Genomic DNA, 25808 nt, shown 5'->3' on the forward strand with positions numbered 1-25808 from the left:
ATCTATCGGTCAATCACACGAAGAACCTTGTTAAAGCAGAAAAATTCACGAACAAGGAAACTGTTTGAATTCACACAGACAAGAAAGAAACAGAGCAGAAGCGGCTCGGGGCGGAAATCGTTTAAGCTCCTGCAGCCATATAAAGTTTAATGAGCCGCAATTAATCGTACATGACAACACGATAAAAACGTTTACGAAAAATTATTCCTGTGCTCCTTCTTAATTTGTCTGCAGAGAGTTGTTGCTGGACCAGTTACAACTGCAGCTGCAGCTGGCTTTGTTAAAGTTTTTCGATTGGGTTGGCTGAGTCTCGGTGCGAGTTGGCAAATCGCAATGAATGCGCATTTTGTTTTAATATATTCACTTCAATATTTGACAGTTGTGGGAGAGTTTTGTGATCAGTAAATTTGTTTAATTTGTCAATTTTGCAATTGCAATTGCGCTTCCTAATTAACAATTTAAATAAATCGCGCAGAGTTTGTAACGTTCATTGAACGCAATTTAATTGGAAATTTAATTGCTTTTGTGGTTGAAATGTGCTGCGAGTGCCACCTTCGCCCTTTCCCTTCTCCCCTAGCCCTTTGCCTTTCACCTGAACATTTACCTGCACCAGGGACAGTTTTTTTTTCCTTATTGTCTTTTTTTATTGCTGTCATGCATTCATATTTGTGGAGCTTTTAATTTAGACGTGTCGTCCATTGAAATTCGCCACTGGTTGCTGGCTCGTTTGGCTTTGTTGTTTTAATTATTTGCGGTTATATTTATTTAAATATTTACCAATTCAATTAGGGTTTCAATTTTCATTCTGTTCGGGCTGTGCTGGGCTGGTTTCTCTGGCTGCGTAATTTACTATTGGCGACACTTTTGATGACTTTAATTGACTTTGCCATTTGCCATCGAGCGGTTTTATTACAGTTTTAAAGCGACGATTCCGCGCTGACGTATGATTTCAATTAATATAATGTCATATCTGACAAATCGTATCTGCAGACATCGCTAAGATCTAAGGACGAGTCGAGACGCGACCAGCCAGGCAATAAGTTAACTGAAAACCTCACAGACGAACAACTTTTTTGTTTCTTTCTTCCTTTCCTTCTTTCTTTTCTTTTTTTTTTTTTGCAACTTCTTTTTCAGAGTTTTCTTTTCTTTCTGCCCACATGCAGCTTCTTTTGGCTGGCTGCGTGCCAATTATAAAAGTGATTTTGCTGTAAGCTACACGTCCCAAGCAGACATAAGACCCAAACATACACGCACACCCACCCACCAACACACACACACACGCGTACACACACTTCCGTCAACGGGAAGTCATAAGACGTATGAACTTGTCGCCAGGCTGAAGCCAAAGGCAAAGGCAAAGCCAAAGCCAAAGCCACGTCAGCGGCAACGTCGAGTGACGTTTTCTCAGTTTGCGCTGGGCCAAGAAATGCGATAAATTGAATGACTGACGATGCCGTAAATACTTTTTAGACATGTCCCGATGGCCGGGAGAAGCTTCCCAGGACTGTCGCACAAGTCGCTCGGATCAATTTCCACATGCAGCAGACAAATTGCGCGTGGTTAGATTTTTCTTTCATAGTTGTCATTCACTGACAAGGTGCGAATACATATATAAGCCCGGCCCCAGCTAAATGCGACTGGCGCATTGCAAGGCAAGTTTGCCAGAGTCGTGACAGGGTTAAGCGATACCAACACTCAAATTGATTTCCAAGCTCACCGAACTTTTCGAAAACAAACAAATTTCTAATCTGCCAGCTAACGGCATGTCGACCCAGATTTTGCCACTGAAATATTTATTAGAGTTGGGCTTAAGACTAAGAAAGCAAGTTGGGTTTTCAAGAGCTTACAATTTTATATATGTACGGAAGAACAGAAATACACTAACTTAGCTGAATTGAGTGAGAATAGAGTAATATCATGTTTAAATTATATACGCTACTTATTCTAGATGGTATTCAATACTTACAGAAATAAAGTACCGAAAAATGCACTGATAACTTTCTCTCTTTACTAATGGTTTAGTTTATACATTTCGCAGAGAAGATGTTACAGTAAATATAATTGTGAGTGAATGTCGTATTTTTATGTAGACTAGAGTCGATTACTCATCTATGTATGAGCAGATGAGTACGTATGCTAAACATTGCTAATCTCGGAAGCTGTTTATGGTAAATACTTCACATACTTATATTAAATATACTTAGCATAACTTGCATTGACAGAATTCGCTTCAAATAATAGATTTTCCGATTCCATACTTATCATTTCTTCATTTACATTGTATGTAGAACCGTTATGTTAGGAACATATCTATGGTCTTATTTGTTTATTGTAATTATTTAATTTATTTTATAGTTACTTCTTTATATACATTTTGGTTAGTTAATAACTTATTAAAGGAGTATTAGGCTATATGCATATATGACTTTACATATTTTAAATTTCTTTCATTATCACTTAAGTAAACTTTAGTTGTAAATATTATTTTGTGGAGGAATAGCGAAAAGACAGTTTTCATTATTCTATTGCAATTATTTCGATACGAGTATATTATTTCTTAGTTACTGCGTTTATTCAGTAGTGTGCAGTTAGGGTATACACAGCAGCAGTTAGGGTATACACATGTCGGCAGAGCTTTTGGACTTGTGCTAGCGACTGTAAAGCCAATATATGATACTCAAAAAAAAAAAATAAATAAATAAATAAATAAACAAAATAAAATAAAAAAAATTATTAAAAAAATAAATAAATAAATAAAATAATAACAATAAAAAATTAAATAAAATAAATAAATAATAATAGTGTTAATAATAAATGAATACAAAATAAAACAGATAATAAAAAAAAAAAAAAATATTAATAAAATTCCTTTATAGAAAACTGGTTAACATATAATCTACATACATATTCGATTATATGGTGAATAGTTTTTAAAATAGAAGAATAAATACTATGGAGCATAGGCGCAGATTGATGACGACTCATGTTATAAATCATGTTAGAAATCTTAAAGATTGCAACATTATATTCAGATAAATACCATTGAAGTTATTTATTCTGATACTCAATGTAAATATTTTTACTGTACTGTGTCTAAATATTCTGACGTATGTAAAGTCTTTTTAAATTGATTTTTGTTACTTTACTTAAACAGGAATACATAGTCCCGCCTCTGCACGAGTCCTGGTTAGCTGAGAGCACCATGGCAACTATTTTCGATGGGCTTTCAGTTTTCAGCTACGCAACTCTCTTCTCGGCTCGGCCCAAGCCCTAGTACTAGGCAGACTCATTGAAATGCATGAAACTTACTCGAGCGTGGCTTTTGTTTGCCTAAAGTCTCGTTTTATAATTTTTGCGCAAATTGCGGCTTTTCGGCATCGGCGGGCGACAGAAGCAACAATAACGCGGGCTGGCAGCATCAACAGATTTCAAACGCCAAAGCGTTTGGCAACTAATAAAAACTGAGCGCGTTGCATATGTGTAAAAATTTACACCATGTCCAAAGCAGAGGGAGAGCGGTGGGCGGTCGGTGTGTGGGGGGTGGTCGGTGGTGCTAGTGCTCGGCGGGGCGTAGCTACGGAGTCTGGACCAGCCCAGAGGCCAGAGCATAGAGCGCCAATTCGTTAGCCAGACATAGGCTAGGGGCGTGTTCAGCGGGGCGTAGGGCGCAGTCGGTGGCCATTTTGTTGCCAACTCGACATATTTCAATCACGTAAATTTATTACGTAAACATTTGCTTTGCTTTTTGCACACAATTATGACGACCAACTGCAGTCGAGCCGTGCGAGAAGGGGGCCTCCATTTGCTATCCGGCTGCAGCAGCACAATTTTCAATTTTAATCTTTTTACAACCGGCCCTCTGCCCACTGCCCACCGACCATGCCTGCCTTCGCCTGGGCTCATCGCAGTGAGCTGCCAAGCTGCCTTTTACTCTCCCGTAATATTCATAATGGATTTACCAATATGGTGAACAATTTTTATTAATGCAGCCAACCAAGCCGGAGTGGGGGCTTAGGGTGTTAGTGAATGGTCAGTTATTTTTCTGCTGGCTTCTTTTCGCTGCTATGTCTATCAGCATCCGCAGCACCCGTAGCACCCGCAGCAGCAGCAACAGCAGCAGCAGCAGCAGCAGGAGGCGGCAGCTGTATATGTGCGTGGAGAATGGTTGGAATGTTGAAATGTGTGTCTGTGTGTGCTAGCATATGTCAGTGTGTGTGTGCACACACACACATGTGGCAAATGTATATGTGTCCTTTTTGACCATTTGGCCCAGCGGGTCAAATGGGCCTTTGGCTTTTTGATCTTTAAATGTTTGCACAACGCTTTGATGTTCGTCCTCTGCCCTGCAATCTGCAGCTGGTTTTGATTTTTTCCACTTCTCCTATTGCCGCTTTTTTCCATGCAGCGTTCAATTTGTAGCGTAATGGCTGTTCCTTGTAAATGTAATAGACGCTTAAAAGAGAAGAAGAGCCATATGCTAATAGAATTTACAGTTGCTTTTAATTACTCACTTAGCTGGAGCAGTAGGAAAAGGCAGTGTAGCAAATTAATACAGCTGGGAAGGAGTCCTTTCTAGTCAACGTATCTTGTCTGGCAAACGGAAGTCCAGGGCAGAGTCTGTAATAAATTATAATTGAGATTTGGCTACTAAGTAGGGCATCTAACTGGTTCGCATATGAGTACTCGAATGAGGAATACAAAGTACTTTACTGTTTCATAGTCCTTCCTTTGGGTGAGCCTGTCTCAAAAGATTCACAACTGATTCAAATTTAGAAATCATACTGGAAGATAGATGCGTGGCTGGCCTCATATAGCCTGTGGCGATCTGGCACCACACTTATTCTTAATCGATACTATTGATAATATACATTTACTCATTTTACCATCATTAGTTAAAATTGTGATCTTACTCTTAAAGCACATCTTAACATAATAAATATCTTATGAGCTTAATTAAATAAAATAAGGGAGATCATTAAAATTGTGTTATAATTTAATAAACTACATCATCCCTGAGAACAGCACAACATTACCACAATTAATGACCTCCAAAACATCTCCATAAGCCTATCAGACTATGCAGCTTATGCTAGACGAGTAGACTAACTAGAGGCCTCTGAGCTCATATTTTGTTCACATTAGTAAAATGAAAACAACTTAGGAAGAAACCCCTGTTATATTTCGCTTCAAAATCAATAAATCGCTAATAAGTAAGGGACAGGAACTTTATTCAATACCAATTAACTAGATTAAAGTATTATAGATGGACAAATTCCGCTTCAATTTAGGGAGTCTGCTAGTCGAGCAGGCCAGGTCAAGTAATTTTGAGCAATATTCACGTCATTAGCAATCAAAACTCAAACATTGAATTATGATCAATGGATGGTGGCAAGTTTCGCCGTTGGTAACTGATAAGACAATCAGCGGGAGACTCCGCAGCTCCGCAGACTCGGCAGCTATTTCAGTGGCTGCCTTTGAAATTAAGTGGATTTTGCGCTCCTTGACGGGCAAACTTCATAATAATCATGTTGAAGCAGAGACGACGGCGATAACGTGGTAATAAGTCAGCCGTGACGCGGATGGCAGCAAAAAGAAATGAAGAAAAACACCTGGTATCTGCGATATCCATCGCCTTGGCAGGAGTTGGCGGCACCTGTAGACAGCGCGTTGAAAGTTCTGCGTACGTCTTAAAGTGGAATAGGAAATTGAGAGATTGACTCTCGCGAATTGGAATAATTCCTGTCCTATCAAATTTACATAATGATTTGGTCCGCTTAAAGAATTTAATTAAAATATGAACAGACTCGAGATGCGTAAACGAGCGAATTAAAGTTTCAACTCGGGCATAGCGCGGGAAATTTAACTATATGCGATAAGCAGTCCTTGCAGAGGCGAAAGGCACGCTGAAGTTGGCGTGGCAGCTGCTGCTAACTCAACTCTCTCAGTCCCGCACGAAAGTTGTAGTCGAAGCCAAGACTTGGAGTCGGAGGCGGAGGCAGAGGCGGAGTTGAAGGTGGAGTCGGAGTCGGAGTCGGAGTTGGAGTCAAAAGCGTCGGCGTAGTCGGCAAGCCATATGAACATACAAAATATTCCCTACAAAGGAGTTGATTACACAAAGGAAAATTACGACGAATCATTTCCGCTGCTTGGCTGCTTACACGACCAGCGACTGCTCTCCAACAGTCCAACAGCGCGGGACTGCCGGGGCGTGGCACTTGGTAAACGGCTGCAGAAACAAAGCGCTCCATGCGCGACGGCGTTAGCAAAAATCACAAGAGATATGCCAGAAAAAGGGCAGCCCATATTTCTTTTTATTTTTATTTTTTATTTCGTTTTGTTTCTGTTTTTTTTTTTTTTTTTTTTTTTTTTTTTTTGTGCTCAGTTCCAAATTACTAACGAGCAACAAACGACACGGGCAGTGCATACTTTTAGGCGTTGCACATGCGAGTGAGGCGTTGCCAGACATTTTTAAAGCAGACGTGTGACACACAAAACGTTAAACGACACATTAAACACTGTCCGTTCGAAATGATATCGTAATCACAGCTGCTGATCTGTTCTACATCATAGTAAATTGAACCCAGGTGAGACATGTTAAGGAGAGTTCACAGTCAGATATGTAGTTCTCCTATGCCAGTTCATAAATTCAATATGTTCATTATTTCAATTTAAATTTCAATTTATTTCACTGTTTGTTATAACTACAGCATTTTGTGAATGCTATTTTACAATAGGCTATGAACTAGGCCATTTCTGCTTAGGTATTTATTCACAATCATTTATTCAACCATTTATGGAATATATATATATTTTTTTTTTTTTTTTTTTTTTTTTATACTCATTCACGAAAGTGAATCAGTATATTGGTTTTGTGCAATGTCCGTCTTGCTGTCCGTCCGTCTGTCCGTCTGTCCGTCCGTCCGTCTGTCCGTCTGTCCGTATGAACGCAATCTATTTCGGCGCTATTGAAGCTAGAGACTTGAAATTTGGAACACATACTCGTGTATATCTCCGATTTATAAAGTGTTAAAATTTTTCCGATCCGCCCACTAGGGGCGTGGCAAATCGGAAAATGCATTTTCCGATATACCAGAAATCATGTTTGTTGAAGAGCTAGAAAGCTGAAATTTGGTATCTAGGTCCGCGTTGACCACCCAAGATCACGAGCTATGGCGGATATATCTACGCCCATTGGGGGCGTGGCAAATCGGATAAAACTGTATCTCCTAAAGTTGTAAACCTAGAATGCTGAAATTTTGCACGTCAGCTAATGGTATGATTCTATAAAGTCTGAAGATAAATTACAAGTCTACGCCCATTGGGGGCGTGGCAAATCGGACCTGAAGATATAGTGATTTTTTAAATTCTCCTATATTTTGGACACTATTGATGGCAGAGACCTCAAATTTTGTATATATACTCGGACTGATCACCCAAGACCAAAAAGTTTTGTCGGATATATGTCCGCCCACAGGGGGCGTGGCAAACCGCAAAAGTTTATATCTCCTAAAGTATAATAGCTAGAAGCTTCAAATTTGGATAGTTGAGGTACTGGTAGCCTCCTCTATCGATTCCCCAAAAATAAATTTTACGCCTCTTTAGGGGCGTGGCATATCGAAAAATACCCTGTAATTTTCACATTTTTTGAGGGTAAGCATTCAAACTTTGCAGTTAGGGTACCGTTATCTCTTTCTAAAATCTGACCAAAAATGATGTGTCTACGCCCAGTTGGGGCGTGGCAAATCGGAAAAACCTGTATATTCTACAGTATTAGAGCGAAACTTAGAAACTAAATTGCTGATGGGGTGTGAATGAGTATTCCGCAGTCGGTAACGCCCGACTGCAACGTTCTTACTTGTTTTAATATAGTTTTATTGCAGCTTTTGTCGTAAACTCTATGGCGCATTTGTAAGGGTACCTTAACTAATGGAGTGGCTAAATGCCTTTATTGCAAAAAGTTACTTTAATTTAATTTAATTTAGGTCACTTCTCAGGTCTAGGGGATGCGATCTTTTCAGCCTTCTGTTGATAGTGTTGGTGGCTAAATTGGCTGCAAGCTGGTTTGGGTGGGCGGATATTCTGTCCGCGTATCTTGTGCTGTGTCGGCCAATGAGCTCAGCAATTGTATGGAATATTATTTATTCTTGTTTATTCTGTCAATTTTTAATTATCCTCATTCACGAAAGAGAAATGAGTATATTGGCTTTGAGCAATGTCCAGGTCAAGATTTTTACGAACCGCTCACTAGGAAATCATTAGCCATTGTAGTTGAAGCGTTAGAGGGCTCATAAAGATTTGGCGGGTATATCAGCAACCTTTCGGAGCGTGGCAATACGGGAACAATTGTATTGACTACTTCATTCTTAATAGCTAGAAACTAAAAAAAAAAAAAAAAAAAAAAAAAAAGTAATAAGGCTCTAGTCGGGACTGCTCGACTAGGAGATACCCTGAACCCTCTAAGCTGATATTCTACTCATTCTGCACTTCTTTTATGCACACATACATACACACGCACGTATACGAACGCGCTCTGCTAACTGCGCAGTTAGCAGCGACAGCGCTTGGGCTGCGGTGCAGTGTGGGCAATATTATGAGAAATTATTTGTTGAAGAATTTCTTTTGTAGACATACAATCTTAATGAAGCTTTCATATGGTGAAAATGTGTGTACATTCCAAGGCACAAGTCTCTAGTATGTGTAAGTTACAAAATCTTCGTATCGATCAACTGTATATACACAGTAAATCTGAAGACCCTAGGTATTAGGTTGAAAAAACAAAATCAATTTTTCGATTATTCTCGATAAAACAGTTATCGGACGAGTTATCGAAAAAATAAGATAAACTTGTACTGCGTACGGTACACACGAGTATGCATTTCAGCTCTCTACCTCTTATAACTTCTGAGATCGACGCAGTCATACGGACGGACGGACAGACGGACAGGGCTATGTCGACTCAGCTCGTCGTCCTGATCAAGAATATATATACTTTGTGGGGTTTGCCACGCCTCCTTCTGCCTGTTACATACATTTCAAGAAAACCATTAAACCCTGATTTCCTATTGAAAATAGGTTCAGGGTATAAAAACACTTAAATAATTGTTGACATCAAATATTGATTAGAACGAAAATAATAATTGGGGACATAACAAATTATTATTCACAGCTTTTGTCTAAGTAATATTTTCCCGCCGTTTTATATCGACTGTATTTTCGTTCTTATGATGCTGAATATACTCTTTTTTATTCTGAGACACTTTTTCAAGATACGTTGACTTCTTTATCACCTTAACATATATGTGCTGCTCTACAACCCTACGAAGTATTTTTCAAATATGCATGAAACTGTTATTTCATGAAAGGGAAAGTTTTATCCTTGCGTTTTGATTAATTTTGCAGCATGTTGAAAATAAGTTTTTTGGCCGAGCTATATCGCGGCCTTAATCTTGGGCAACTTTGGGTCGCATAAATTATAATTAATTGAAATTCTTTTCCGAGGCGCTTCAAGGATCAGATATATAGATATAAAAGAAAAGAAAAAATTAGCGAACATACGCGAAAAAAAAAACACAGACAACACACACAACTTTTGCGTGGCTCATAAATTGCTGGTGTCAGGACATTAGCATACTTCAGGGCAGCGAAAGGAAAGAACGCGACGCGACGCCGACTTGTAAACGTCAACGATCGTCTAATGTTTCCATGCGTCATAAATTTCATTGAAAAGCGCTTCCGTTGCGCCATTTTGCGGCCAGGCTGGCGGGCCATTCGGGTCGGTCTAGCGGGCACACAAGTAGCTCTGCTTCCACCTGGCTGCTGCCACTGTGCTGCCTCTACCGTGGCTGTTGCCTCTACCATTGCCGTTGCCGTTGCCGTTGCCTTTACCTGTTACAAAATGCATAAGGGAAATGAATTGCTTTACGGCCACCGCAGTCCCAGAAGGCTGGAGCGTCGACGGGATACGCTTAAGAAATGTGCAACTGTAAATCAACACCGTATATACACCCACACATCCCAGCACCCCCACACAGAGAGAGAGAGAGAGAGAAATAGTTGCGGGACGGCCATTTTGTAGGCGTTTATAAGCTGTCGAAAGTAGTTAAGCGTTTTTCATAATTTATTTATGGACGATGTTGAATCACATTTAAGCATGTTTCATTTTAAGTGCGCAGTTTATGGCCCGGGCGCCCATAAAGAGGAATTAAGTAGTTGTATTAGTTGCCTCTGGGTGTATGCGTGTGTGTGTGTCTGCGTGTGTATCTCTCTGTGTGTGTGCGTGTGGGTGAGTGTCTGGCATACTTTTGCGCTTCTTGCTTATATGCAAATTGGAGTTTTCAAGTGTTTAATGCTAGGTCAGAGAGATAATGCCTCACAGTTGAATTTCAGGACTTGGTTTGCTGGCACAAAAGTTGCACCGTTCGGTGCTCTTAATTGCCACAATGGTAAACTTCATTTACAATTAGAGCCATGTACTTCATCCTGGAGCACTTACTCACCCATTGGTAAACATTTATCCACAACTTTGGTTACTAACACGATTATAACATTTAGTGAAATAAAACTTGCCGAACAACTATGGTAGAGTGATGTATGATGGTGGCAGAGTGAGAGAGAGAGGGAGAGAGAGAGAGAGAGGGAGAAAGGGAGAGCGAGCAGTGGGCACTCGCTTCCATACCTAACGACCACCAATTGAAGTTGTTAATGAAATAATTTCTTATAACGTAGGAAAACTTTTCGGGTGTGTGTGGGTGTGGGTGCGCTGAGTGAAAAGCAAGAAAGTGAAACTCGACAATTCAGTTCATTTAGTTTCTGCGGCTGCGGCTGATTATCTGGCATAGATTCTACTTACCTGCACTAAGAGAGAAGGCATTCCGAATGGCCACTTCACGACTGGCCACATTCATAAGACGAGAGCTGAGTGAGTCAGTGAGTGGGCGAGGGGTGCTCGAATGCTTTGTGCCTTGCTTCAATTATGCACAACTCGTTTTGTTTGACTTTGGGGCAGCAAAAAGTCTAAACAAATTTTCTGTCTGTCTGGTTGCCATGTCTTTCGGTCCTCCGAGCTGCACTTAACTTGTGTTTTATTGCCTTGCAGCCCGCCGCTGTGTCCATTCGCACTCATCAAAAGGGGCGCCCAAGTCTAGCCCTGCCCGTTCGCACTCACATCCACACTCACACCTACACTCACACCCACACCCACACCCACACCCACACACATCTCAGTCGAGGAGCCCATTGTGCGCTTTGTTTAATGTTATGTAAACTTTTGCCTAGCTTGGCTACTTTTTGCCCGTCTTCCGTGCTTTGTGCACTTCTTGGCCCTGGCCGCACTTCAACTTGTGTTCTATCTATTCAGCCATTCATTTTGGCTGTGTTCGCTATGTTTTGTTCTGTGCTGGTGCCCGGCGAGCACTTAAAGCTGTTTAAAGCCAAAGCCCTGCAGAATTGAGGCATACACTCCATAGTACTTAGGCTCTGCAACTTTCATGTCACGATTTATCCGGGCTCCTCGTCAAATTCTGCCACGCTGACAAATTTCGCGGTCTGCTAACTTCCCAGCTTACTCATGATTGATGACTTTTCAATATAGAGACAGTGATTTTTATGTGGCAGCAGCCATAACGTGTGCCAAAATGTAAATAATCTGTGCGTGTGTGTGTGTGTGTGTGTGTGTGTGTTTGCGTATACACATTGGAGTCGACTCCCCTTTGGAAATCAACTTAAGCACTCAATTGTGGATTACATGCGTTTTATTTATGATTTTCCACGCTGGTATTACAAAATGTTTTTCCTTGGTTTCAATTTATTTCCAGTTGTTGCTGCTCCTCTTCTTCCTGCTTCTCCCTTCTTGTTGTTGTTGCTGTTGTTGTTATTGTTATTGTTGTATCAGCAGCAGCAGAGTTTATTTGCAGAGTGTTGGCTTTCGATTGTGGCTTTTGCTTTTTTGCTGCCCAATTTCTGGCTTGACAATTTTTACTACAATTTCCGCCTCAACTTTGCGCTCTCAAACTTTTCTATGCTCAACTTTTTTGCCCAACTGGCAACATTTAATTGCTCAGAAAAATACTTTTAAATAATATGAAAAAAGTAAATAAATAGAAATAAAAAACTGAGAAAATATTGTGAACTGTTGTATTTTATTATGTTGCTTAAAGTATCCCATAAACTGCATTTGAGAGTCTGCTGAACACTTCAACAATTTGCAGTATTCCAAACGTTATTGTCATCGAGTTGAAGTTGAAAACTTTTGGTCATCTATTACGAGCATGGGCAAGTGGGCTTAGATGCTAAGGACAGTTGAAGGAAAATTCAATTTTTGCTAAAAATTAAATAATAACAAAAGAAATTGACAAATTGTAAAGCAATTTTTCTATCAAATTCATTTAATTGGTGTCACGTCAAAAAAAAAAAAAAAAAAAGTATTGCAGGTGGCATCGAATAATTTAGACTATCATTCAAATTAAAAATATGAAAACTAACTACAATAAAAACCTAAAGTTGGACGAGCATCTAGACCTTATAATAATATAATGAGTTTATAAACATGTGCTTATATGTTTATATTAATAATTGGAGTATATAGTATCTACAGAGGAATCGAGTATAAAATGAATCTACTTCGATTTGGCCAACTCTCTACGGAAAGATATCAATATATCAAGATATAAATTAATCTTATTGTTATAGTTTACATATAGTTGTATGTTGTATATAGTTTACATAGACATCGAAACTGGCCAATGCCTCTAGAGGGGCTGAAGTAGCAGCACGTTGCTGGTTGCTGGATTATTGTTAGTATTACACACTAAAGTTTTATAAATAATGAAAATAATATTCGATACTCTTTCCAGCTCCATTATTATTTGTATGTGCTGAGAATCTATCGTTTGCTATATTTATATTTATATTTTATTACGTACATTTTTCTTTTATTTACTATATTTGTATGTCTTTAAAATCAAACAAACTTAATTTACTTCTGTGAATAACTACATTTATAATAGTATGATAACTACCTTTATTGCATTAGAATACCATATCGAGATTCTAGTATTAGCATTTGAAATCTGTCTGCTTTAAGGATACATTGATGGAGAAATTTCAAGTGCAAACTTAAACCTTAGGTTTCCGATGAGCTAAGACTCGGACTTATGTTGCGATGGTTTTTAGAGCTACACTACACAGAACTACACTATACAGTACAATAGTTTTCATGAATGTTTGTGGGAAACTTGTTCATCCTGTGTTAAAAGTTATACTTGAAATATTCAGCAAGGGAAAGTCTGTGATGGTGTTCAGTTGATCTTTAGTATCCTGTGAATAGGTTTTTAGCCTAGATTAATGCATAAATTCATATCTAAAATCTATTGTGTCTACTGCTAAGGTAGTTGGTGACTTACAAATTCTTAAAGCTGTGGATGCATGGGTAGTGTTCATGTCTCTATTTATAGAATCCCCTATTTATTTCAAGCATTTATACGATCTTTGTGTATTTGTATGTTCATGCCTGAGCAGTAAATGTATTTGCGTTGGCTGCATCCATAAATAAAGCAAATATTTTGGAAAAGCAAAAAATGATTTGCTTTCTGTTTGCCTTCCGTTTGGCACAAATTTGAGAAGTTCGTGAAAAAGCTGAGCGCTTCAAGTGCATTAAATCTCTCACGTTGGCTACAGCTGCATAGCAGCTGCCACGCCCCCCTTGTATATGGAATGATTCCTGCGCCCGATTCCCGCTCGATTCTGGCTCGTGCAGAGGGGCGTGGTGGGGCGTGTGTTGCTTGATGTTTGCCTGCTGCACTTAATGTAATTAATTTTAATTAAAATCCAACATAATGAGGCGCTCCGAACTGCCGCGAAAACAGAAAAAATTACCACCGTAATGAGCAAGTCGCCCGGACAGAATCTTTTTTTCGGTCCATAGATATTCGCGCCTGGAGATGCAAGCGAAAAAAAGAAGAAGAAGAGTGCAGCATGCTTTTTAGCGCGGCTGTCCATGGATTAAGGCAAATAGAAAGCACAGACGAACCACAGCCACACATACATGCATAGCAGCTGGCAGTGAGTGTATGTGTGTGTGTGTGTATACGTGTGTGCGTGTGAAAGTGTGTTTCCGTGTTTGTTTAGCTGCTGGCCCGTAAATTTACGTTACAACTAGGATGAAGCGTTTGGTAAACATTTTAAAGTTGGCATTTAAATTATGTTGCCGATGTGGCCGCTGCTCAGATGCTGCGCAGGAGTCGGGGCCAGCCGAAGGGAAAGATGCTGAAAGGGCACATAATGCGTAAGTGTGTGTGTGTGGGTGTGGGTGTGGAATATAGAAAGTGTGTATTTCAATTTCAAGTGCAACAAACAAGAGGCTTTCACATTGATAGGAATTGAAACATTCCCTGCAGATACATATTTGTATTGAGAGTTGATTTTCTATCAGAAGGTATAGAGGCAGCATCTACATAATACATATTTAATATGGATTTATGTAGATATAAAGCTAGGTAAATTGTTGTTACATCTCTTAAGTAATCCTCTATTCATATTCGAAATTCTGAATATTTTTGACAAGATTTAAGATTATCTTTGCATTATCAGCTGATATCTCATTATAATTTGGACAAATTTATGATTTGTTAAAGTATCTTAAATGCGACAGATGCCAGCAGTTTGATATACATACAATACATCTATTGATTATATGGTAACTCCACATCGCCAGAGCTGATCTTATACATATTAATTCTAAATTATGAAGACAAATTTAAAAATCTTGTATCAGCTGTTTTTAATGGAGCTCGGAATCTCATTAGACGACAAAGCTTGTCACGGTTCTTGGAACTGCATATAATATCAGATGTTATATAGAAATGATTCTCAGCCTTATCACATGCCGTTTTACTTCTGGGCAGGACAAAGCGCAACAAATCCTTTTCACTTTTCACACAATTTACGGCAGGGCAAACTGATTACGACTGCACGAGCAGAACACATGACAGACAGACAATAGACCATACTTACATGTGTGCACACTCACACTCGCACACACACCAACACACACACTAACACACACCTTTACAAATCACATCACATAAGCTGCGTTGGCTGCCCTGGCAAGCCTTCGCACGCCCCCTTTCCATACAGGAGTATTGACAATGCGCGCTACACACAAGAGTCCTGGCAGGAGGCGCTTGCTCTTTGGCTGCACTCGCTGCCTCCGCTGGCTGCGCTGCGTTTTAGCCGGCAGCTGTGTTGCACTTTTTGTGCCGCCATTTGCGCTATAAACAAATAAAGTGTTCCTGCAGCTCAGGTTCGCTTCTTTTTTGTGTTTTTGCGGGCCTTCTGCTCAGACGTTGCATTTGTGTGCCTCCGCCTCGCCCGCCCCCGATTCACGCGCTGCTGCACAAAGTAAAGTCGGCATTTGTCTGGATCCCTTTCGCCCCGCCACCAACTATACCACAAATGCGATAGCTCTCGACCCGTCCACGAATAGAAAAATGCAGCACGTATTTGTTTAAATTTAAACAGCGCACAGCTCACAGACAATTTAATATGGAGTTGGGCCAACACTTGCCCCTAACTTGAGCCAGCGGGATCGAAGCGCTAATCACCGAGCTGAGCCAGCAGCCAGCGGCTAAGCAAATAAGCAGCCAAAACCTTAGAGCAAACAAACTCAAAGCCAAACGCTGATTATGCCAATAAGGATAATGCTGCCAATGCGATTTTGCCAAATGTCAACAGAAACACACACAATTTTCCAAGAGCTGAGCATCATTTTTGCACCACTCACGCCCACGCACACAGAGAGAGAGAAAGAGAGAGAGTGAGAGAGAGAAAGAGAGAGACGGGAAGAGAGGGAGCAGGACTAGTGAAACTCCAACACAGACTTCGCCTAATCACATGCAAAACGTCGGACCGGAACGAGTGCGAGTGGGCGGGGGGTGCGGGTGGGAAACACCAAACGTCAGCTGAAACTGACAGTGGCGCAGTGTCAACCGGCTGCAGTTTTTGCGGCGCTCGACAAAAGTCAAGAGCCTGGAGGACAAGGGCAGCTCTGTGGCGGTGGCAGCATAACATTAATTAAGTTTGTAACGACAAATGCCAACACGACAGAGACGTAAACACACACACAGACACACACACACACACACACACACACAGACACGCACACACACACACACATATTGGCATACTTACACATAAATCAGGCAAAACGCATACAAATGCGCAGCGAGAGCTCAAAGGATGTTTTGGAGCATGACAAGTGGTGACAAAGGGGCGTCAGGTGGGGCAAGTGGGCGAGGGAAATGGCAACGCTGGCTGCTTGAATGCCATGACAACGTTAATTTTATAAACTCTGCAGCATTTGGGATCTCAAATTCTGCCAGCTTCTGCGTGAAAACGAGGCTCAAACTCTCTGGCCCCGTTGTCTTTGCTTGCGAGCTATGAAGTTGGCCCACTACTGCGGAGTCATTAGCTACCAACTTAATGTCTCTTAATATTCGGGAATGACTAAAAGCGTCTGCATGTATTTAGTATTTATACAGTATATTATAAGCGTTAATTTACCAATGGGAGGGCCTTCAACTTTTAATTACCTACACTCTAATCTGGTAGCATCACGAGCGCCACTCTCTATATGTTTGAAGCTGAATGAACACCAAGCTATGAGGAGCCTGTTTGTCGCCAATATTATGGACTTGTTCAATATGTTTTAAGGCAAGAGCCGTCCTTACCATAAGTCTAGCATATATTTAGACGCCAGTATCCTGTCACCTAACCAGGCTGTAACGACACGAGGTACATTCGGCCACCTTCTTTGCTTCTTTTGCGCAACACAGAAGTTTTCTTAGAGTGTACTTCGCAGACAAAGAAGAGGTCAAAATATTCTTATAGATTTTGAGATTTAGACCTATATAAGTACTGCACCGTCGAGACATGTCTTTTGAAGGTGGGGCTCATTTGTCAGCAACATAATTTGCATATTACTTTACTTAATTTATTGCCATACATTTTTCCCTCCAGTAAATATTTCTTAGTATAGTTTGACTTAAATTATAAATCTAATCAAAATTTCATTCACTTTTACGTATGTCAATAATATTTAATATTTTATACATTGTTTTCTACAAACACAATTAACTAGAATTACCAACAAAATCAAATACACTATATGAGCTCTCTTCAAAACTGCTTTACTGCTGAAGTAGTTGACTAGCTCACCTCATGTTCAGGGCTAGCCTCAATTTAATGAAAATGTTGCATGCTGCAATTAAGAAAGCTAACGCCGGTGAAACTTGAATTTGTTTACACGACGCAGCTCAGTCCTTCGCTCACTTGCAACTTGATGCGGGCCTCGCTTTGGGTACAGCTGAAAGATAAATACGTGAATGCACAGGAGTTTTTGCGGAAGTAGCAAAAGAGTCGCAATACCATCAAGATACACCATAGATTAATATATAGAGCTAACCTGTTAGTTATTATTGTGAAGTTATACAATTGGTGCTTTCAATTTATCTTTGCAGAGCTTGGCTTAAGCGGAACTCAGCTTCTCTTTATGCGCACAGAACAGCCTTGAAATCATGAGCTATCAGAAGGGTAAGTAGCAAATGATCAACCTTTCTGCATATGACATCTACAATAATAGGGGGAGTGGCTCTGGGCTGCTCGAATGCCGAATCATACAAATCAACTGCCATTTGGCAGAGCCCATCGAAGCAAACATCGAATGCATAGCGAATCAAAAATTAGTTTGGCCCAAACAATTTATAAAAGTCCGCCACATTTGCTATCCATTTATATGGCATGCTCGGTTTATCTTTCGTTTTCGACTACGCTTTCCTTTTCTTTCTGTGCGCTGTGTGTTGTCTGCAATACAATTTACAGTAAATCAAGTAGAAATGAAATTTACGCGGGTCATTCTCAAACAATTTGCTAGCGCATTAGCCAACAAAAGATAAAAATGCGATGAAGCATTCAGGCAAGACGCGCCAGCAGACACGATGTAGCACGACTTGCACCGTTGTCGGCTTCGATATCTGTCGATGGGGCCATTCGGAGTGGACTCCGGGCTCATAGAGTACTATACAGTAATGGACCGATTGACAGCGGAGCAATCGCTGTTTGGGGCATGGTCTTGCCTCATATGAACTTTGGCCTAATGAGCTTGCATGAATCTGCGATTCGTCGATGCGCTCCATTGAGCTGGCAGCGCTTGTTAGGGCTTTAGGCCGCTGCCAACTAGTTTCGATTGTAACTGCCGTTACACGAATCCAAAATGGCGGACCCAGTGGCTTAGAGCGCGGCTTTCGCTGCGCCGCGGCGTTCAATTAACTTGTGCGACAATCCAATCAAAAGTGTATTAAAGGCCCGTTTACAGCCGTTTACAGCCGGAACAACGAGGCCATTTGGGTGGGCGCTTGTCGATAACAGCAATTACATAAATGTTTTTATGGCCATGCAGTGTGCGAGGGCGTGGCGGGGGAGTGGCGGCGTCCCCCGTGAACTGCCTACAGCAACGACAATGCGCTTTAATGGCATCGCCAGCTGCAGCTGCTGCAGTCAAGGCGATTTTTATGGCCACCATTGCGAGAGGTTTGGCAATTAAAGCTGAAGCTGGAATTAATAAGTATACGAGGTGTTAGCCGACGATATTCTTTGACTTGACATAAAATAGATGAGAGCAGAAAGTGGGGAAGAAAAAAGATAAGCAAAAAAGAATTTCATTATAAATTACGGAGTGTATACTGTGGATTATATATGACCTGATTGAATATGAGCAGATTGATCGAAAATAAAGAAAGAAAGCAAGAATCCTTAATCAGCATGTTGTGGAACAGTTGTCTATCGATTACTGAGTATATACTGTGGATTATAGATGATAATAATTGAGCTAGAGTTAGATTAGATTAATAACGATGTTACTAACATTAGCATTGACTTTAATCGGGCCATAGATAAGGCTACTCAATTGGCAGCCCAGGATAATGCAATAAGTTGTGAAAGCTTCCTTCGAGTCGGATTCCAATCTAAATAATGCCTAAATATAAATTAAGACGCATAGAAAAACAATCATTACAGTTAGTGGGCGCATTGGCCAATTTCGATTAAAGAAACAAAAGTAAAACTAACTTTTACTTACCCATTCATAATGCGATGGGATGGCGGGGTAGAGTGGCAGTGGGAGTGGTAGTGGGAGTGGACTGATATGTGAAAGGTCTAGGCAGAAGACGCACGTATGAGATTTCTTATTTACGATAGAGAGACACACAAAAAATATCAAAATGGCAAAAACAAGAAAAGAAATTGCACACAAATACCTCACTCCCGCAGCACTATCAGCCGCCCCAGCCGCACTTGGGAGCTAGTCAAGCAGAAAAAGGGCAACGGGGACACAAAACCAGCGACAGTAAAAAGGCCAAATATTGAATTGTGCGTAATTTACGATAAAAAGGGGAAAATTGGAAAAGTTTCTGCGCCTCCATTCCCTTCCGTACCGCCCCGCGTCGGTTGTGAGGGGCCCCCTCGAGCATCTTTTGTCGTTCGCTTATTTATGTAGTTCGTGTCGAGAGGGCAACGCACGTGTGGACCAGGGGCGGGAGGAGCTGCAGAGTTTTTGCTGCAAAAGAAAATATAAATTGTGATTGCCTGAATTTAGGAGCACATAGGCATATTATGTCTGTGTGTGTCTATCTGTGGGTGTGTGTGTGTGGGTGTGTGTGTTTCTAACCAATTGAGACATTCTTATTAAATATTGCAAGTATCCGAATAAATAAAATGGGTGCGTAAGCCGTTGCCAAGGAGTTTTACATGTGAGGCATTAGCACAGATATTCCATAAACGAGCATAAATGCTTGGCTAGGGAATTCGATAATTCGATTATAGGTCCCAAAGGCTGTTGGGATCCGAGAAACAGTGATGTGCGCTTAAGGTGATTAATTTGCAGGTAGTCAAGGAGAGGATTATGTTTGTTATGCCATCAATTCGAGTTAGATAAGAATTTGACAATTTATTTAATACATATATTAAAATTATTATTTTATATTCGTATTCATATTATTTTATACTAATGCTGCAATAATATAGCTCAAAAATATTTCATATAACTTATAAATTACAAGTTTTACAGCCAAACATTAAAATAAAAAAATAATTTAAAATTGGGAACGTACGAGTATGTATTGTATTAAATGAATATTTAATTATTTGTATAAATAATTATGTAATAATTAAGTATTAATTTATTATTAAAATTATATTTAATACATTATTATTAAAATTATTAATAATACATTGTAAATAATTGTATATGAATTTATATACTTATATGTTAATGAATATTTTATTTTATGATGTTTAGATGTTTTTAATTATTATTATAATTATTTTTTAATAAATTTAATATAAACTATTATTTTCGGATAAGTCAAGATTTGGAAACGCTCAAGTCTAGCTCTAGATCTAAAGCCTCTTTAGCATTTACTTTTCCCTGTGCATTGTGATCTTCGCTATATTATTTAAGTTTGGATTCTTGCAACGGAGCAGCTTAAAGCAAATCAAGAGTAAATATCGGAAATATCGGAAAAACTCTATAAACATATATAAACTTGATGGCATAAATATGCGCTTACAAAAAATATATTTGCGAGTTTATTAAGGGCTGAAAATATGCGTTTGTCTTAATAGACTAATGGGGTCTACCACCTTTTCTGCCATCATTTTCCATTATAGCTATAAAATATAAACAGATATATATTTTTTTTTTTTTTCGATTTGCTGTGGTTTGATTTAAGACTTTCAGATACCCTGTTTGCAGTCTCTGTCCGATTATTAAATATTAAATAGTACTTAAAATTTAATACTATTATTTCTAGTTCCTCAGATGAAGTTGAGCCAATTGAAAATTACATAGCTAACTGGGCTATGGAGGCACAGCTATTCCCCTCTGCATTCCCCTGTCACATACACATTTACAATTCAAGCAATGCCCTTTTTACCCATTTCAAATGGGCATAGGGTATAAAGAGCATGTATTAAAATGGTTGTTTCTGCTGCATACAAAATCAGTGTATGACAACGACCTCAACACGTCGCCTGTTGGTAGCCCTATGCCTTGTCTGGCCACACTCAAACAAATGCCATGGGCCGCGGCAGCTGCATCTACACACCCACACACACACACACACAGACGAGTGCGTGTGAGTGTGTGTGTGTGCCCAATTGTATGCAACGGCTTTTGTGTCAAATTTTTATGCCATGCATAGCACGCAAACGTGTGCGAAAACGTAGACCCAAAACTACAGACACTGCAGCAGCAACAACAACAACAACAACAGCAGCAACAACAACAACAGCCTGCGTAGTAAATTGAAAGACCGAAGACAGAAGTGGTAGACATGCTCGGTAGAGGTAGAGGGGGCAGAGCACAGTAGAGTCGATGGAGGAGCACAGTGATTCAATTAAATCAGTCCAATTGAAGCAACTGACAAAATGTCTGTGCGTGTGTGTGAGTGTGAGTGTGAGTGTGTGTGTTTGGGTGTGTGTACGGAATATTTAAGCTGGCTGAGGCTGCGGTCCTGCAGCAGGACATTGACTGCCGTAGTCGGTGCACTCGCTGTTTAAATTTCAGCTTAAAGTCCGACTCACTCGTTAGCAACAACAACAACAACAACAACTTCATTGTCAGGGCACCGGCTCGGGCCAAATGTTGCTCCGAAAAAGTTGTCGCTTGTCGCATTTTATACAAATAACTGCACATTATGTTTGCGCAACACTTGCGCAACATTTTTTAATGTCTCGACACTTTTTGCCACATGTTGAAATCAACGAACCGGCCAACAACAGCAACAACAACAACAACAACAACAGCAACAACAACAACACGTCCCATCGACTGTGACTTCTGTCGGCTATCGTATTAATATCTCAATTTATAGCAATTTATAAAAATATGAAACACGCCGATAGGCTTCAAAAACGTTGAACGTCGAAGGGGGGCGCCAACAAACGTCAGAATGATGCAAATAACATTTAAAAGCGTACACATACATATACACACATACATACACATACACACATATTTAAATATTTTTTATTTTTTCCCCTGTTTGGCCATCGCCAGTTGGAGCTAACGAAGGCAATGGAGCCGCCACTGGGGACTCTGAGCGGAATCATTTTAGCGCAGTTGTTCGCTTTAAACGAGGGGGCTTTAAGCGAAGCTGTTGCACAATAGATTTTAGATATATGAAATGCATGAGAGTAGAGAATAGTCTTTAACGAGAACGGCCAAATAGATTTGTAGTAAATTTACGAATTCTGATAGTGTGTTCACACATCCAGTTTGCCAGTTATTCGTTTTCATGGTGTAATTCCAATCAGTCGGTTCCACTGTGCACTGCCTTCTGCTGGTGGAGGCGAAACTTTTTAGCAACGAGCATTTTCTGTGTGAAAATCACTCAAAATTGTGTTTAACTAAGCGTAAAAATTATAAGCAAATTAATTTGCAAAATCACAACAACAATAGTTAGTTGGGCGGTTCCAGCAAAACTTTTGTGAAACAATCAGCCGAGCAGCCCCGACACTCCGGCTAGTTCCGTTGGGATTCATTCTACGTCCTTGCCTCGGCCTGCCCAAACAACTGACGCGGCGGCGTCTGCAAAGCCAGCCAAACGAAACGGAACGGCAACAGCCAGCAGCAGCAGGAGCAGGAACAGGAGCAGGAGTAGCAGCAGCAGCAGGACGAAGACCGTCACGACTCCAGCGAGGAGAGAGGTGGCCTGAAAATATCCGACAATTTATCTGCATAAAAGCGCAGTGTGCAACTTTGATGTAGCCCTTACTGGATTGATGGGCGGACCAAACTTTGCTGGCAATTAGTAAAAATTTAAAGGCTGACCTCGTGATTTATAAGGTTCTCCCATGTTAAAGTACACACGCTGATGTGAACGATGCGGTGCATTTATAGATAAAGCATACTCTTAACTTAAACGGAGAAATACACATTTCAAGAAAATGAAGAATGTAAAATTTGGAATTAATACTCTTAAAGATATATGATATGATATATGAAAATGTTCTCCTTAAAGGGCTTTGTCAACAGAGGTACGGCTAATTTTAAATTAATATGTCTCTGAATCGTATAAACTATAATTGAAGATATAATGATACCGGTTACTTGCAATAAAGTTATTCTCAAGGAAGTTAATTTCATATCATTGTCAATTTTATTTATTTAGGAGGTTTCGAAGTTTCTGGTCGAAAGGAAATCCAAAATTAAACAGTAAAGATTCATTTAAAAAAATTAAATTAAATGATTAAATCATAAAGATTTACGATCTAGTCAACTGAAGTTGTGGATTGAAAAATCGCTGTATTTAACAGATTTAAAAATTATAATTCAATTGAGTAATAACTTTTATTAGCATAGATTAAAAACCAAATATGCCTTATCGGAGCAGATTCTGTTGCTAAATAAAATTGGCTTAAATATTATTCAAAGTCAAGCAGTTTTCTACAGGAAGTTTTCTGGTTGCAGCTTCGAAGAGTGGTGTGTGACTCTTAGTAACTATTGCGGTGCTATATTATTGAATTACGGCTGTAAGAGCTAAATATTGATTTGTAGCAGTCCGAGACGTGACTTGTAAAAGTTTAAGGTATAAGAATTTGTCAAGTGTGATTTGTCAGTTCTATTTCTTAAGTACCAATCCATTAGAATACTTTGATAGTCTTTGTTAAATTAATTAAATACGTATCGGAAACTTTCCAGCAAAGCGTTGAACATATCGCGTAAGCAAAAGTTCAAAGTGGAAGTTAGAGCTATTTGAAGCTAAATAATTAAATTGTTGTAGTATGTTTAATGCAATAATAGCAGCCGACGCAATAGAGAGTATTCCATGTGTAAAAGCGTCATATGCTCGACACATAGTAGTGTAAACAATGGATATACATATATACCTACATTTCTGAGCACAGACACATTCCAAATATAATCATCTACTTATACGTGGACTAACCTGCCATAGGAATCGCAGCTTAAGCACTTTTATTCTTAGCTCCGCCGTGATTGCCTCATGTACAATGTAAAGCCTAAACCTAATTTATATACTAAACTATTTATATACCACACTCTCTCGTTCTGTCCCTGCTTTTATATATAGGAACCTTATGTATTTAGGTAAAGCTCAATATGTTCTTCTATGATAGTGAGCTCACTAAATATTTACAGATGTTATTTCCATGTTATCTTACATACTCTCGGCCGATTCGAATCAGTCAGAGTTAAAGTCCTGTCGCTTTCCACACACTTGCCCCTCGCATAGTTTTCTCTATGATAGATAGGAATAGCTTTTGCCTTGTGCTTTATATAGACGTAATTGATCACCAGCCCTATCACTCCCCCAGCCAATGACAAGCACAATTAAAACTTAGGAACAATCAAATTGCGAGTAGGAAAATAAATAAGCCCTCACTTTCGAGGCGCCCGAGGACTGCCCACAAATCATTGCCATCATTAATTTGCATGCGCAACAAAAGGCGTGGAAAGTCACAGCCTGTTGAAAAGGGGCCGGTGGCAACAGAAAGATGGAGGGAAATCTGGTCCCCCGAAAGTTCTGGGAAACGGTTTAATTGTTATGTTGGGAAAATGGCTGTACAAAAATAGCTTAACAAAAATTGCCCGCTTTTTGGATTGTTGTTTTTCAATTTTCGGAAAATAAACACGCAATCAGAGAACTTAAAGCAGTTCCTTGAGCGCGTCGCACATGTGGGAGAACGCGAGCCAAAATAGTCAATTATTTGGTGAGATTTCTAGCGCCGGCGGCCAGGCGGCATACAATTTCGAATTTATGCCTCGACTTGCCGGCGAAAACGGGGGCGGGGCGAGCAAACCCCATTTGAATTTATAAATTGTTGCCAAGCCGGAATATTTGACAAGCCGGGGAGCGTGTGTCCTGATTTGGCGAGCCACATTGTCTGCGCTTAATTATGGGCCGAAGTAAATGCCTTTCATTTGGGTTATGTGGTCCAGTGGACTTTTGGACCTTTAATGAGCTATTGACACAGCTCGCAGCAGGTGGGAGGAGGTGGAAGTGGAAGTGGAAAGGGGGGGAGGGAAAGGATCAGAAGGAGATATGGCAGATGGCAGGGAGTAGATAACTCAAAGATTCGCAGGTGCTGCAACAATGAAAGCACACTCTCAACACATTTTTGGGGCTCTACAGGGGGGGTGGGGGTGGCTGCGCTTCGACTGCCCAATAATTAAGCCCAATTAATGGCCGTCAGCCAAGCGAGCAGTCAACTGCACATCAAAGCTGTTGCATTGCAACGGAAATCGGACGGACAGCCGATAAGATCAGAGACTACGGGACTCTGTCAATCGGTAACAGCTTCATTTGTCTTTGTTAAGTCCTGGGACGCGCTCGTACTCGAAACTCACTCGCGTCTGTCGGGTCTGTCGGGTAGTCGAGTCAGAGCAAATAAAACCACATGCTGTGTGGTGCTTATCTTGACAGCAAACATTTACAAAAATGCGCAGGGGGTGAGCGAGGCGAAACACGTCTTTATCGCAGCCAAACACAACAATTTCCAATTTTGCCATTGGCTTGCTCGCCCTGCCTTTGCCCCTGCCGTTGCCCCTGCCGCTGCCCTTGCCCTTGCCCTCAAGGCGCATCTTTCTTTTTAAATACTCCAGAGGTAGATTAATCATTGGGCTGGCTCGAGCTCTGCTGCCATCTAATAAGCTACCTGCCTCTGGAGCAACTTCTCCCAAATCCAATTATAATTGCGCTTATCAAAAATAAGTTTTCGATACTCTGGCTCCCCTT

At 40.2% G+C, this 25808-nt stretch overlaps 1 protein-coding gene across 2 annotated transcripts in view; it reads left to right on the forward strand.

The window, feature by feature from the left end:
- LOC6583538 (probable serine/threonine-protein kinase yakA) overlaps positions 1-25808 on the forward strand; it is a 65975-nt gene that overhangs the window by 6708 nt on the left and 33459 nt on the right. For both annotated transcript variants that reach the window (XM_044009882.1, XM_032731514.2), the window contains exon 2: positions 17514-17586. In XM_044009882.1, coding sequence (XP_043865817.1) covers positions 17571-17586 — 16 coding nt within the window. In that variant the 5' untranslated portion in view covers positions 17514-17570. The remainder of the gene's footprint in view (positions 1-17513; positions 17587-25808) is intronic.

Source organism: Drosophila mojavensis, unplaced genomic scaffold, assembly GCF_018153725.1.
Source record: "Drosophila mojavensis isolate 15081-1352.22 unplaced genomic scaffold, ASM1815372v1 contig_74, whole genome shotgun sequence".
Taxonomy (NCBI): Eukaryota; Metazoa; Arthropoda; class Insecta; order Diptera; family Drosophilidae; genus Drosophila; species Drosophila mojavensis.